Here is a 14,999-nt window from a genome sequence, read left to right as displayed (position 1 = left end):
CTAGCTTCAGCAAAATATTTGCTGATTTTAAGTGTGACGTTAGTCTGATTTTCATTACTTTGTAGGATAACCTGCAAGCGTTACATCTATACAACACCCTGCTCAGAATTGGAAAACTTTAGAATATATTTAGGTTTTTGAGTCTCCTTCTATCATGGTCAGCTCTCTCTCTTTCAATCTACAAGATGTCTATCATTTCCTCTTCCATCATCTTTTTACCTTCTGGAACTACTTATTAGACAGGTACTAAAAAACTTGATGTAGCCTCCATCTCTCACTTTTCTCATACTTTCAACATCTTGTCTTTTTGAGTTACATCCTATAGAACTCCTTGCTCAATCTTCTAGTTCACTAATTCATTCACACTTCTACAGTACTTACTCTGCTATGTGGTATATCTCCCAAGATATTCATTTTCATAAATGAGTAAGTTTATCTTATTTTAATAAGACATGAGAATACGAATTATATTTATTCAAAAATCTTGTTTGCATTCAAGATTGCAAAAAAATTGTATTTATATAATCTGGCACCATATACCCCCCTCCATGTCTTTAAGAACAATGAAGAACTCAAAAAGTATCAATTAAGAGTTAGCCGAAACCGGTTTGGCTCAGTGGATAGAGCGTCGGCCTGCGGACTGAAAGGTCCCAGGTTCGATTCCGGTCAAGGGCATGTACCTGGGTTGCGGGCACATCCCCAGTAGGAGATGTGCAGGAGGCAGCTGATCGATGTTTCTCTCCCATCGATGTTTCTAACTCTCTATCTCTCTCTCCCTTCCTCTCTGTAAAAAATCAATAAAATATATTAAAAAAAAAAAAAAAGAGTTAGTATACCAACCTCACTGAAAGCCTCCTGTATTTGAAAGAAAGCCTCCTAATTATTCAGGATCATTTGATATGTGAGTGACTTTTAAAAGAAGGAGGGGGGACGGGAATCTCAAGAGAACCCATCTTTTACAATCTTTGAAGGCTCTAACTAACTCCCAGAAATAAAATTCAAGTTTCTTCCAACTATGGATTGACTTTGCTTTTTCAATTCTCTCATGAATTCTCATTATTAATTAGACGCTGTATGCTGTATTTTTCTTTCCCACATTCATTCAAGAAACTGATGTGGTTAAAAATACTTCTTAATTCAAGTGAACTGTTTCCTGAGGCTTTACTAATATATGAAATAATAATATCAAATAATTACATATCATTCGAACAAAAATATAATCTAATATTACTCTATAATATTAAATAGTTATGCAGTGTTTAATTAACTCCAACCACAGAGGAATGAATACTCACATGCTGTGAGAGGAACAACTCCCAACCATGCAAAGGCCACAAGTGTATAATGAAACCAATATCGTATTGCAGTGCCAATACTTGTAACCAGTCCAGCAAATATGTCTTGGATTGGAAGCCGTGAAGGCATATCTGGGGAATAAACTATTTACAGAAAAAAATTATATATAATTTCATGAACACTGAAAAACAGACTGATTCATAAATATAAAATAGGCATGTAAAGTTATCTTAACTTTCAACATTTGTATTATACAAATATTTTTCCTATAAAAAATGAATCAAATACTTATAATAATAGCACATTTAAGAAGCCAACAAAAAGACCTCTGAGCAGAAAAAAAGATTCAAGAGAAGTCTTCATCTCTCATTCACAGCCATGAACTTCATGAAAAGCTAATTTACACATCATTCAAACAATATGATTATCTGGCTTCCCAGATTATAAAAGATCAGATAAAGCAAACAGGAGAAAAAGGTGAAACTAGTGACTTCATCAAGAATAAACCCTCCTGCCGAAACCGGTTTGGCTCAGTGGATAGAGCCTCGGCCTGCGGACTGAAGGGTCCCAGGTTCGATTCCGGTCAAGGGCATGTACCTGGGTTGCGGGCACATCCCCAGTGGGAGATGTGCAGGAGGCAGCTGATCGATGTTTCTCTCTCATCGATGTTTCTAACTCTCTATCTCTCTCCCTTCCTCTCTGTAAAAAATCAATAAAATATATTTTAAAAAAAAAAAAAAAAGAATAAACCCTCCTGCCCGAGCCAGTTTGGCTGAGTGGATAGAGAGTCATCCTGCGGACTGAAGGGTCCCAGGTTTGATTCCGGCCAAGGGCACATGCCTGGGCTGCAGGCTTGATCCCCAGTAGGGGGTGTGCAGAAGGCAGTCGATCAATTATTCTCTCTCATCATTGATGTTTGTTTCTATCTCTCTATCCCTCTCCCTTCCTCTCTAAAATCAATAAAAATATATTAAAAAAAAAAAAAGAATAAACCCTCCTTCCAAACACAAGCCTTAGAAATAGTACTAAAAAGGCACAACAACCTGGCCCCTGGCAGTGTGGCTCAGTGAATTGAGCGTCATCCCATGCACCAAGAGGTCACTAATTCGATTCCCAGTCAGGGTATATGCTCAGGTTGCAAGCTCAATCCCCAATAGGGGAAGTGCAAGAGGCAGCAGAGCTATGTTTCTATCTCCCTCTCTCTTCCTCTCTCTCTAAAAAAATCAATAAAAACATTCAAAAAAAGGCATAACAATCTGCAGGTCCATTTTGTGTAAAGCAAACAGGCAACTGGCATTTGTTAGCCAACCATTTCTCAATTTTAGCACAATAGTTAGTTAACACTGCAAATGGTAAATTAAAGTCTTCCCAACTTTCTGTAACATGTTGTTCAATACACTGAGAGGAAGAGGTTGTGCCATGCTTTAGAAAGATTTCCAATGTAAACCACTGCTCTACCACAGGTATCTTCAAAAGAACACAGAAGTAGATTGCCTCTTTCTCCAGTGAGGCCAAAACAAGAATTATGATATATATAAAGTTTTTTTAAAATATCTACAATTTATGAGAGAACTATAACAAAACTGTTCCCATCTACAAACATTAAGAAATAATTAACAAATAGCAACTTTTTACAACACACCCACAAAGATCCTTACTTTAAGATATTTGATATTTGATACATAACAAGTCATTAAACCAGTAAAAAGAGTTTTTGAGAAAGATAAAGAATACAGCATCTGTCAAATGAAAATTAAAATTTATGTGCCTCAAAGTAAAAAAGCTCACAAGTATTTCTAATCAAACTTTATAAAGATATTTAATTATTTAGTCTTACAGTTTACTATAGCTAAGCTGTTGAATTTTTATGCCCTACAAAAACTTAAAGATTATGAAACAACAGAATTAACATTTTGATGGTAATGAATATAAAGCTCCAAAAGTGAAACTGTAATGACTTTAATAAATTGTACTCTGGCCCTGGCTGGATAGCTCAGTTGGTTAGAGCAGTGGTGGGCAAACTTATTAGTCTACAGAGCCAATTATCAGCAGTACAACGACTGAAATTTCTTTTGAGAGCCAAATTTTTTAAACTTAAACTATATAGGTAGGTAAATTGTTATTAACTTAATTTGGGTACTCCTAAGCTGGCCTTTGCAAAAAACGTCCTCAATCTGAGGGGTCGACCTCAGCGAACGTACCCCCACTTCTTCTAACGCCACTTCTTCAAAATAGACTCGCCCAGGCCAAAAACCGACTTCTGCACATGGGCCACAAAGTTTCAATCGCACTGTATGTGCGCACCCGCACGTGGTATTTTGTGGAAGAGCCACACTCAAGGGGCCAAAGAGCCGCATGTGGCTCGTGAGCCGTGGTTTGCCGACCACTGGGTTAGAGCATCCAACCAATATGCCAAGGTTTCAGATGCCGGGAGCCGGTCCATGCTTGCTGTTTCAAGGGACCTGGCATATATGGCATACTGTTCTTAATATGTTTGCTCACCTTCTTGGCACTATGTGTTTTAACCAAGGTCTCTGAGAAAGGTTGTTTCCCCAGGTAGGGATTTTCCCCTGAAGTTAGGGAGGGAATAAAACCTCTTAACTAAGTGCCAGGTGGGTAATTAATCACTTTAACTACGAACAATCATGCTTAAGCTACATAATCTTTACTCCCTGGAATGGAGATAAGAAACGCCCTAACCTTTGAAATAGAGATTGATAGGATTGGAATCAACTGGTATAAATACAGATGTAAGAAGACAGAACCAAGAGAGACAGAACCTACAAAGAACGTTCTCTAGAGACAGAAGAACTTCGCTGGAGAGAACATGGCAAAAGATCCTGGACTGAACCTGACTACAGAACATGGCAAGAGAACCTGACTAGAACCTGGTGACTGAACCTGGCTGGAGAACCTGGACAGAACCTGGCTGGAGAACCTAGCGAGGGAACATGGCTACAGAACCTGGCTGGAGAACCTGGAGAACCTAGCAAGAGAACATGGACACAGAACCTGGCTGGAGATCCAGACCAGAACCTCTCTGGAGATCCAGACCAGAACTTGGCTAGAGATCCTGGCTAGGCTGCTGATCAACTGAACGCTGTCTCAGTGTCATTCCTTCTTCACCGACTCCGTCTACACCTTTGGGGACCCCTGGACCTGCTGGGGTTGGACCCCAGCATTCAGATTCAATCCCTGATCAGGGCACACACAAGAATCAACCAATGAATTAAAACTAATACTAATTCACAGCATTTATACTCAGCAGCTCAAGATACTTAAAAACAAAAAACTTAAAACACAAAAAAAACTTTGGGGGAAGAGGGCAATGCACTAGGATCCCAGAATAAAAATCATGCTTTATATCCTTGATAATTTGCCAGTATAGTCCAAAATTCAGCAGTCGCCAGCCAGTGGTCCGTGAGGTCTGAAAGGTTGGTGACCGCTGCTCTAATTGTTTACAATGAACAATATTAAATATCAATCAACTGGTACAGAATTATAAAATGTAATTGAAATTTTAAAGACTTGCAAAATATTTACTACAGGCTTAGAAAATACTGAGCTTAAGAACACATTTTAAAAAGCAAGTTAAAACTTTGTTTTTATTATCATTATTATTCCAACCTACATACTTTTAACTCAAAAGATATCACAAATTTGAGCAGTGATATGATATTTGATAAAATCAAGGCGTCATTATTAATTCTGCTGAGTGACTGTTATTATAATTTATGTTTTTTTTTTAAAGGAATCCTTACTTTTTAGAGATACTAAAATGTGTACTGGTGAAATTATAAATAATGGCATTTGCTTTAACACAATTAATGCCATGTAAAGACCATGACTTGAAAATGGGTCAAACTGATTGATGGGTACACGTGGACTCATTACACCTTTGCAAACATTTGAACTTGTCCATAATTTAAAAAAAAAATAAAAACAATAAAAAAGAAATACAACACAAATTAAATCAATTATCTCCCATGTGTTAAAAGCAGCCATGTATTTTTTAAAGTATTTTCTAAAATACTATAGCAATACTTTCCATTACTATCAAAGAAAAACTAATTGAAAATAATCATTAAACACTTTCATGTGGCCAGTTACTACCCAAAAATGCAGTGAAAACTTCTAAAAGAACTTACTTGGTGTGAAAGCAAATCTGTGCTTGCATAATTCACAGTATTCTTTTCGACTGTGTTTCAGCCACTGAACTAAGCTGCAATTACAAATACACTCATAAGTATAGTATTTATAACAAGGAGACTTTAATGTTTCATTAAAAACTAATGTTCTGTTTTATTAAAATGCTACATTTCATGAAGCTTTTACAATTTTGACAATTTCAAATTTAAAATATTCCAAACTTTTAATAACAGATGCCTTCTACGGTAGAGAACAGTAACAGTAAAGATAAACCAATATGTATACCTACTATTAAAATGGTTAGATTAATTTAAATTGTAATATCCTCAAAGCTAACTGATTATAAGAAAATCTCCAAACATCAACACCAGTTTTAATACTGGTATCATACATAATACTGTCATCCTGAGGGCTAGGTCTGAATCCTGGTCTGTCACTAACTTCCTGGCTATGTGACATAGAACTAGCTAGTTAACCTTTCTATGCTTCCATTTCTTCATCTGCATAATAACAATAACTCCACCTCATGGTTTTGTTGTAAGGCTTAAATGAGAAAAGCACTGAGCACTACCTGGCACAAAGTATTTCATAAAGTAAGCTATTACCATGCCAGACAAAACTAGAAAACCTTAATACTTCCAATGAACAAAATAAGCCCTCCATGGTAGAAATAAACAGGTCTCACATATACCTGGAAAGAAATATTCCAAATTACATAGCATAGCAATAAGGAATATGGGTAATTTCCAAATTTTCACAACAAAAAAAATTTTAAATAACTAATTATAGGAAAGTTCATTCAAACAATCCCCCTTATATATGATGACAAAACTAAAGCTCAGACAAGATTTTCTACAAGGATTACTCACCATTCTTGATGGATAAACTTAATACTGCCAGTACATACACAAGGATGATAAAGAGGTTTCTCAGGTGTTCCTTCTGACCGACACACTCTACATATGTCTGTTAATAAAAAGGAAAACTTGAGTTATCTTTAGTTATAATTTTAAAAAGTAGTATGCCCGGCAGGTATGGCTCAGCGGTTGAGCGTCAATCTATGAACCAGGATATCACGATTCAATTCCTGGTCAGCACACATGCCCGAGTTAGCAGATCGATGATTCTCTCTCATCACTGATGTTTCTATCCCTCTATCCCTCTCCCTTCCTCTATCTGAAATCAATAAAGCCATATTTTTTAAATAGACCACCAAAAATTAAAATACTGCATGCTGCCCTAACCGGTTTGGCTCAGTGGATAGAGTGTCGGCCTGCGGACTGAAGGGTCCCAGGTTCGATTCTGGTCAAGGGCATGTACCTTGGTTGCGGGCACATCCCCAGTAGGAGGTGTGCAGGAGGCAGCTGATCAATGTTTCTCTCTCATTGATGTTTCTATCTCTCTATCCCTCTCCCTTCCTCTCTGTAAAAAAATCAATAAAATATATATTTAAAAATACAATAAAATACTGCATGCTAAATCAAGAACCTATCACTTGGTAAAACATTAATCAACAGCATGGAAAACCAAAAAAGTGTGATTAGAAAAAAATATATATATATATATAGATAGATAGATAGATAGATAGATAGATAGATATAAAGATATAGTATAGATATATATAAAATCTTAAAAATTCCCTAACATATAAGGTCAATTGTTCCTTCGCTCTGTGAGTATATCAAACTTAAAAGTAACAGTTTTTATTTAAAACTGCTAATTTTTAATAAATGCTAAGTAGAAATATGCAATATCTAGTCACCATCAATGTCCTAACAATTGAAAGTTAAGTCCACAGAGATCAAAGGGGAGGGAGTTTGGAGTGGACTGGATAAAAGAAGGTGAAGAGAGTAGCTAAAGAACATAAACACATAGGCCATGCACATAGACAACAGAGTGGTGAAAGTCAGGGGAGGGGTGGTGGGGGCTGGATGGAGGTAGGCAAAGGAGGTGGGGGAGGATGGGGGACATCTGTAATAGTGTCATCGACAACAACAAAAAAGAATATAAAAAGGATCTAACACCATAAAACTAAAAGTCAAAATAAAATCAACAGTTTACACACTATATCTAAGGACTTAACATAGTAATAACAGTAGCAGCAGGGACTTCCCTTTAGCTTTACCCCACTCTACCAGAGGTGGAGAGAGAAAGACACCGGTGAGCACATGCGGTTGGGGGTAAGGGAGGAATACCCCAAGACCAAGATGGCAGGCCAGGGAGAAGCGAGCCAGAGGCCACCGTAAGCAGCCACAGGGACACAGGGCTACTGGCCGCAGTTACAGAGCAGCAGGTCATCCCTCACCCTCCCAACCATCACCCCAAGTAGCTCTTGGGAACATTGGACCACCCTGGCAAGGAGACATCTCTTCTTCTCCGTTACCTGATACAGTGGGGCTAGTTTAATTCGTTCCGAGACCGAGCTCGTTAAGGAGCTCATTAACTCAAATTACTCTATCAACTCAATGCAAAAAATCGGCGACAGACAGCTGGTATCTCAAAAAACTCGTCGGGACACTCGTAAGTCAAGGCCCCAGTGTACATAGGGAGAAGTAATCACACAGAAGGAATCACAACAGATCCATCAAGCTCTCACTCACTCCTCAATGCTCCTCCTGCAGGATCACCAACCAAAACCTGGTTGCAACAATCATCTTCTCTAGGATCTGCTGGGGTCAAGTGCCAACCCCAAGTGGGCAATCTGAGGGGCAACAGGCAGCATGTACAAGGGACAGGAATTTAACACAACCTTTTGATCTACTCGCACAGGGAACTCCTTAATGCAGAATAACTGCAATCCAAGCACATCACTAATGGATTTAAAGGGCCGCTGGCATTGGCTGGAACACCACTTGTCAAAGTTGAGGGATACTGAGCACTCGACATAACCTAAATAGTTAGCACACAAGTTCCTTCGGTTATCAATATGCCAGCCAAATCACTCTGCAAGTGAAATGCCACGCATTGCCACCCATGGTAATCCTGTCCCTGCCGGAGTCAGTAGGGTTGTCTAGACTAAGTCAAATAGCAGACTCCATTGCGGTGCCTTTCAGTTCACTTTTGGAACCAGACCTCTAGCTACCAACACCTGATGGGCTTTGGTTTCTTGGAAGCTGCCAGCGATCACAGGAATAATGCTGGCAGTTTGCATCGTTTATAGTCAGAACTACCCAAGATCTGTACCTCTTCAAACCTCCTACTTTCTTTCACCTGCATCCTTGTTATTTAAAGTATTCTTGGCAAAAAGCTTTCACGCTGGTCTGTCCTGCAGTAAGACTTTGAACTTCAGTGGTGCAATAGGAACAAACACCCTAGGCATTCCATCTAATCAGCCTCTGCAAAGTTCCGACACAAAAAACAGAACCATGGCCCTGACCAGTTTGGCTCAGTGACTAGAGCGTTGGCCTGTGGACTGTGGAGTCCCAGGTTCGATTCTGGTCAAGGGCATGTACTTTGGTTGCGGGCACATCCCCAGTACGGGGTGTGCAGGAGGCAGCTGATGGATGTTTCTAACTCTCTATTCCTCTCCCTTCCTCTCTGTAAAAAATCAATAAAGTATATTTTAAAAAAACCAAAAACAGAACCATGCTCCCATTCCAGGATACCTAGCGGCAGCGTCCAGGCAGCTCGCGCCCTGCTTTGAGCACTCTAATTTTCTCCAAGAACACACTTCAACACCGGGAAACTGCTAAGAGCCAGGAGAGCAGAGGCAGGGGGTGTGGATGGAGACCAAGGCTCCTCAGCCACGGACCCGTGCCAGCAACCCAAGCTTGGCAATTTAACTGCACCAAATTCAATACCCTGCACTGAAGCCAGAATTACCCCAGCTGCCAGCACCAGATTTGCTGTTCCTCCTTAAAAGATTTCAAGTGGCCTGGCCGGTGTGGCTCAGTGGTTGAGCTTAGACCTATGAACCAAAAGGTCACAGTTCGAGTCCCAATCAGGGCATATGCCCGGGTTGTGGGCTCGATCCCCAGTGTGGGGCGTGCAGGAGGCAGCCAATCAATGACTCTCTTATCACTGATGTTCCTATCTCTCTCTTCCTCTCCCTCCCTCTCTGAAATCAATAAAAATATATTTTTTAAACAAAGATTTAAAATGGACTCATTCCAATTACAGGATATCAAAGGAGTCCAGTATTGTTTTCCACCATTGTAATTTGCACATCTGCTGACCCTCCTTGATTGGGATAGTTGATTATTAGGCTCCCTCTATGGAACCGAAACTGAATTCCCGATCACCATAAGGCACTACAAACTTCCATCTGAAGTAGCTGATAGGACCATGGGACGCTCCATCACCAGAGCTGCTGGTGCCTGTGGGCTTGGATTAGGTCTGGAATTATCAGTTATCCAGATGGAAGCAGAACATGCACTCAAAGCCATTCTCAATATGACCCAACCAGCCACAGTACTTGGATGCCCAGGGGTTAACTTCAGCGATAGGCCCAGGCTACTACTACAAGATTGGCAATGTAGGGTGGGGTGGGTGCAAATGTGGGTGAGCCAGTCAAACATGGGGCCAAGCGGTTCCCTTGTCCTGTTTCTCCAGCCAGCTCTCAGGCAACTGTGGATGTAGGAAGTAGAGCACTGCAGTGACAGTGTAGCAAGGGGTGTCCTGTAGGCAGAGCACAGTGCAAAGGAAGCCAGCAGGACACTGTGGTCACTGGAATTTGAGTCGCCACATAGCCCTCCATAAACACGGTAAATGACCACAAATGCATCAATGGATTGGGACAGAGCAGGGATTATCCTTGTTGGCACACTACAGCCAGCAGGATGCAAGGACTATACTAAGAGCAATATCCACATGGGTGTGAACCATATTCTGGTGGACTCCTCCTCTAATGTGGACTAGCCCCCATGAGGGCAATCCAGGCCCAGGAGGTTGGAAGAATTGTGGCAAGGACCATCAATGGCCAGCTTGGAGGGAAGAGGGTGGAAACTCTGAATCTCCACTTAAGGGGACTGAGGAACACACTTGAATAAGAGGAGACATCGATTTTTCAGAAGACTCAATCCTTCTGAATAAGCAAACACAATAAATCTAAATCAAGCCCCCAGACACTGCTTGAGTCCAGCGTAGAGCACTGGGACTCACCCAGCCTCTGCAAGGTCAAAACTATTTTCATTTTAACAGTAAGATATTTTAACAGTCTGTCTTTTACTGTCATTGTCTTGCCAATGTACAGTGGAGTATTCCAGATGCTACATGAGACAACTGACTGAATGAAGTCATAGATGAAAAAAAATTCACCTGCCTCCCATTAAACCAGACATTTAATAGATTTACAAGTATAAAACAAACCCACTCTTCTCACCAATATGTTGGGTTTAGAATAGTTATTTTCATGAAAAAAAGTTTATATTAACACATGATATGTTAAATAAATTAATAAACATTTCCAATTTTTTGTTTTATTTTCTTATATGGAAAAGAAACGTTCTTAGTCTTAATGTTTTTAAGAATATAAAGAAATCCTGAAACCAAAAAAGTTCAAGAACCACCGCTCTATAGCAGTGGTTCCAATATTTTTTTGCCCTTGAAACCTTTGGGAAAAAATGAGAGAATAACTATGATTCTCTCAAAATACACACATACACAAATTTTTCATTATTTTGTCAGGGACTTCATAAACCTCCACTGAGCCTATAAAAGGAAAAATAAGAGAACATTAGACATCTAAATCACCTTGCTTTAGAACCACGGAAATCCTATATAATAAAAGGCTAACATGCAAATGACCAAATGGCAGAACAACCAGTCGCTATGACGTGCACTGACCACGAGGGGGCAGACGCTCAACGCAGGAGCTGCCCCCGGTGGTCAGTGAAGAAGCCTCTCCCACCTCCATGGCAGCGCTAAGGATGTCCCCCAAGGACTCCCGGACTGCGAGAGGGCGCAGGCTGGGCTGAGGGACCCTCCCCGCACCCCCACCCCGAGTACACAATTTTCGTGCACCAGGCCTCTAGTCTTTTACATAATTATAAAACAAAATTATATCAAAATGGAAAATAGGCAACCCCTAAGTAAAAACAAACTATGCATATCAAGCTTAACCACAGAAGGGAATTATTCTAGAGACTTTAAAACAGTAATCTGACCAATCATACATCCCTAGTAGGCTATATCTATATCCTAAGCTAGAAGGAACTGCTAGCAGAATTCAGTAATCATCAACTAATAACAACACTGAGTCATTTTAAAACTTGGAGGATAAAGACAATAAGCAGTATAATAGTGGTATTGTGATTACATGTTTAAGAAGTTATTTCTTAGAATATATATGTATTTACAGATGAAAAGATAGCGTATCTGAGATTTGCTTTAAAATAATCCAGTCGGAGGGGAGGAGGGAGAGAACGGTGAGATGAAAGAATTATCAGACATATGCTTGACTCTGTTGAATCTACATGCTGGTTATATGAAGGTTTATTAAATTAGTCTATTTTGTAAGTTTAAGAAATTTTACATAAAACCTTTTTTTAAAATAAGCAAAGGTTAAGTATGCAATCTGCAAATATCACAGCTGAACTCTTATTTTACTAACATTACCAAGTCCAATTTTATCAATGAAGTTCTTTAGCAAGAGGGCTGAGCATTTGATTTATATAACACACACAATTTTGAAAATTCATGTTAGGAATTTTCTTATTTCACTGGTCATGTTTTTTAAAATGTAATAAAAATTTTCACTGGCTATATCTTCATCAGGGAAGAAAGCAGAATCAGGTTTAAATAATACCTGTCTCAACATTCCTAAAAGACTATTTCTGCACAACCAACAACCCAATTCTAATTTAAAATCATTTAATCTAAGTGTCTCGAATATGGAATTTGTTCTAAAGAACAATATCACAAATCTCTTTGGCAGTATCGACTGTTTTTTCCCCACATGTTGTGACTGAGTTTTGTTCAAGAGCACTTTATATATAAATATTCCCCTAAATGGAAAGACAAAGATTGTTGGTGTAAATCAAATAGAATAGTGCTAAGCCCTAGCTATAATACTTGTAAGGCAAACATGTGGCTGTTTAGCAGGCCCTGAGCCCTGCTTAGACTGTGTCATGGGCATTTCCACACCTTATTAGGGAACTGGAAGCTAGGAAAGGCTGCTGAAAAGAGGCTGCACCTGCTTTTGCTCTATACCCCGAGCTGAATTTCTTTCGCTAATCTGTGTGTAGTCTAGAAGGAAGGGAAGCTCTTCCTGCCATTCCAAGTTCCAGAAGAAAAATCTGAAACAAGGCATAAATATGCAGAACTAAACATCTATTTTGGAAGATACATAAAAACTATTGCTACCTTTGGTGGGTCAGGGTTGGGAAAAAGAAGTCCTTTCCTTATTTTACATGTATAATATCTATAGTATATATTGTGTATTATTTTACTATTTTACTTTTAAAATCAATAGTTTCCTATATAGTTATGTTCAAAAACATGTACGAGATTGTTCATAGCAGCACTATTCACAATACCTCCGAAGTGGAAACTACCATTCACACAATACTATATGGCATGAGAATAAACCAACTAAAACAACAAACAACAATTTGGATTTATCATACAAAGAATAACTACTATACAAATCCACATTTAAAAAGTTCAAAAACAGGAAAGACTAACATATATCATTAGAAGTCAGAATAGTGGTTACCTCTAGGGGAAGGAGGCAGTAAAGACTACAAGAGAGAGCACTGAAGGCTCCAGAACAAAATGAAGACGTACTTCTTCCTATTCTCCCTGCCAGGTACAGCTAAAAACCCAGGATATCCTATATAATAAAAGCCTAATATGCAAATCGACTAAACAGTGGTGGAACAACTGGTCATTTATGATGTGCACTGACCACCAGGGGACAGACGCTCAACATAGGAGCTGCCCCCAGCCCACAGGCCCCAGGCCAGCCAAGGTAAGTGCCAGCAGGGGGAGTCCCCCCCCCCCAATCGCCCCGCCGATTGCCCCACCCATCACTCCAGAGAGGGAGGCAACTGGTGCCAGCAGTGGGGGGCAGGGCCGGCGAACGGGCGGCGCCAGACCAGCCAAGGCAGGTGTCAGCAGGGGCCCCCCAGATCACCCCGCCGTTCGTCCCACAGATTGGCCCTGATTGCCAGCCAGGCCTAGGTTTCCCTACCCATGCACAAATTCCATGCACCAAGCCTATAGTTATAAATAAAACAAACATAAGAAGACTCAAAAAGGTAAAGAGAAGGCAGACCAGCAAGGGAGCTGGGAACCCAGTGCCAATTAGTTCTCTGTGTTTGTGTTTTGCTTCATATATCCTGGACTGATGGTGGAGGTGGAAAAAGCTAGTGTTTCTATTCTAGAAACATCGATGAGAGCAGACAGAAAATATCCCCGCCAAAAAAGCCTGCTCTCTCTAGCCAAAGGACCAGGAAAGGGGCCACCTAACAGAAAATCTTCAGACAATAACTGCTGCTGTACCCCATCCAAACACCACCAAAAAAGAAGAAAAAATGTGGTCCTAACATCACCTCTATCAGCCAAGATTGAGTTAAGAGTAGACTTAGATTAGTTAACTCTATTTCAATTACTGAGACCCAACTAAATTATCAATCACGTTAATGAGTGAATGAGGATTTAAACCTAACCCCCAATCCAAAGAGTGCTCCTTTCCACTTTATTTACTTCCTCCACAACCACCCTGGTTGTGTGATCGAGTTTACTTGAATTTTTTCCCCACAATTTAGTGTCAATATTCTTTATATTTTTACTATCTACTCCAACTTTATTTTATTTCCCCAAAAACATTGCACTATTGAAATAAGAATAAAAATAACTAGGTAATACAGCAGCTAATTAAAAAGCAGTTTTTTTCACCCTTGTTGGATGGTTCAGTTAGTTGATATTTCCATACACCAAAAGGTTCAATCCTGGTCGAGGCAGGTACAGGAGGCAACCAATTGATGTTTCACTCTCACAAAGATGTTTCTCTCCCCGCTTCCTGTTTCTCCTAAATCAATTAAAATATACACACACACACACACACACACACACACACACACACACACACATATATATATATATATATATATATCTCCCTTCAGGTGAGGATTTTTTATGTTTTTATTTTAATTTTATTTTGAGAGGGAGAGGGAGAGATAGAAACATAAATGATGAGAGAGAATCATGGATCGGCTGCCTCTTGCATGGCCCCTATTGCGGATTGAGTTCACAAACCGCCCTGACAGGAACTGGAATCAAACTTGCAACCTATTGGTTACTGGGTCGATGCTCAACAGCTGAGCCACACCTGCCTGGCTAGGGTGAGGATTTTTTTTAAAAAAAGCAGTTTTATCACTAATGAAGCTGGACAGTTTCGCATTTTACTAAATTCTCTCTTTGTGAATTATCTTTTAAAGTCTTTTGTCCACCTTACTAATTGAGGTCTTAAGAAGAAAAGTCCTTCCCCACCCCCCCCCCAAAAAAATCAGAAAAACATTTGAATAGATACTTTACCAAAAGGTACAGAAATGAAAAATTGCTTTAGTCATTAAAGAAATGCAAATTAAATCACAATAAAATGGCGATGGCTG

At 39.7% G+C, this 14,999-nt stretch overlaps 1 protein-coding gene across 7 annotated transcripts in view; it reads right to left on the bottom strand.

Annotated features, from left to right (window-relative positions):
• Positions 1–14,999, bottom strand: part of MARCHF6 (membrane associated ring-CH-type finger 6) — a 69,284-nt gene that overhangs the window by 47,525 nt on the left and 6,760 nt on the right. For all 7 annotated transcript variants that reach the window (XM_036309149.1, XM_036309147.1, XM_036309143.1 and 4 more), the window contains exons 2-4: positions 6,315–6,411; positions 5,445–5,518; positions 1,296–1,439 (exon numbers count right to left, since the gene is read on the bottom strand). In XM_036309149.1, the coding sequence (XP_036165042.1) occupies positions 1,296–1,439; positions 5,445–5,518; positions 6,315–6,411 (315 nt within the window). The remainder of the gene's footprint in view (positions 1–1,295; positions 1,440–5,444; positions 5,519–6,314; positions 6,412–14,999) is intronic.

The sequence above is a fragment of the Myotis myotis genome, unplaced genomic scaffold, assembly GCF_014108235.1.
Source record: "Myotis myotis isolate mMyoMyo1 unplaced genomic scaffold, mMyoMyo1.p scaffold_m19_p_5, whole genome shotgun sequence".
Classification (NCBI taxonomy): domain Eukaryota; kingdom Metazoa; phylum Chordata; class Mammalia; order Chiroptera; family Vespertilionidae; genus Myotis; species Myotis myotis.
Note: the sequence above shows the minus strand (reverse complement) of the source record. Positions and strands in the feature narration are given on the sequence as shown.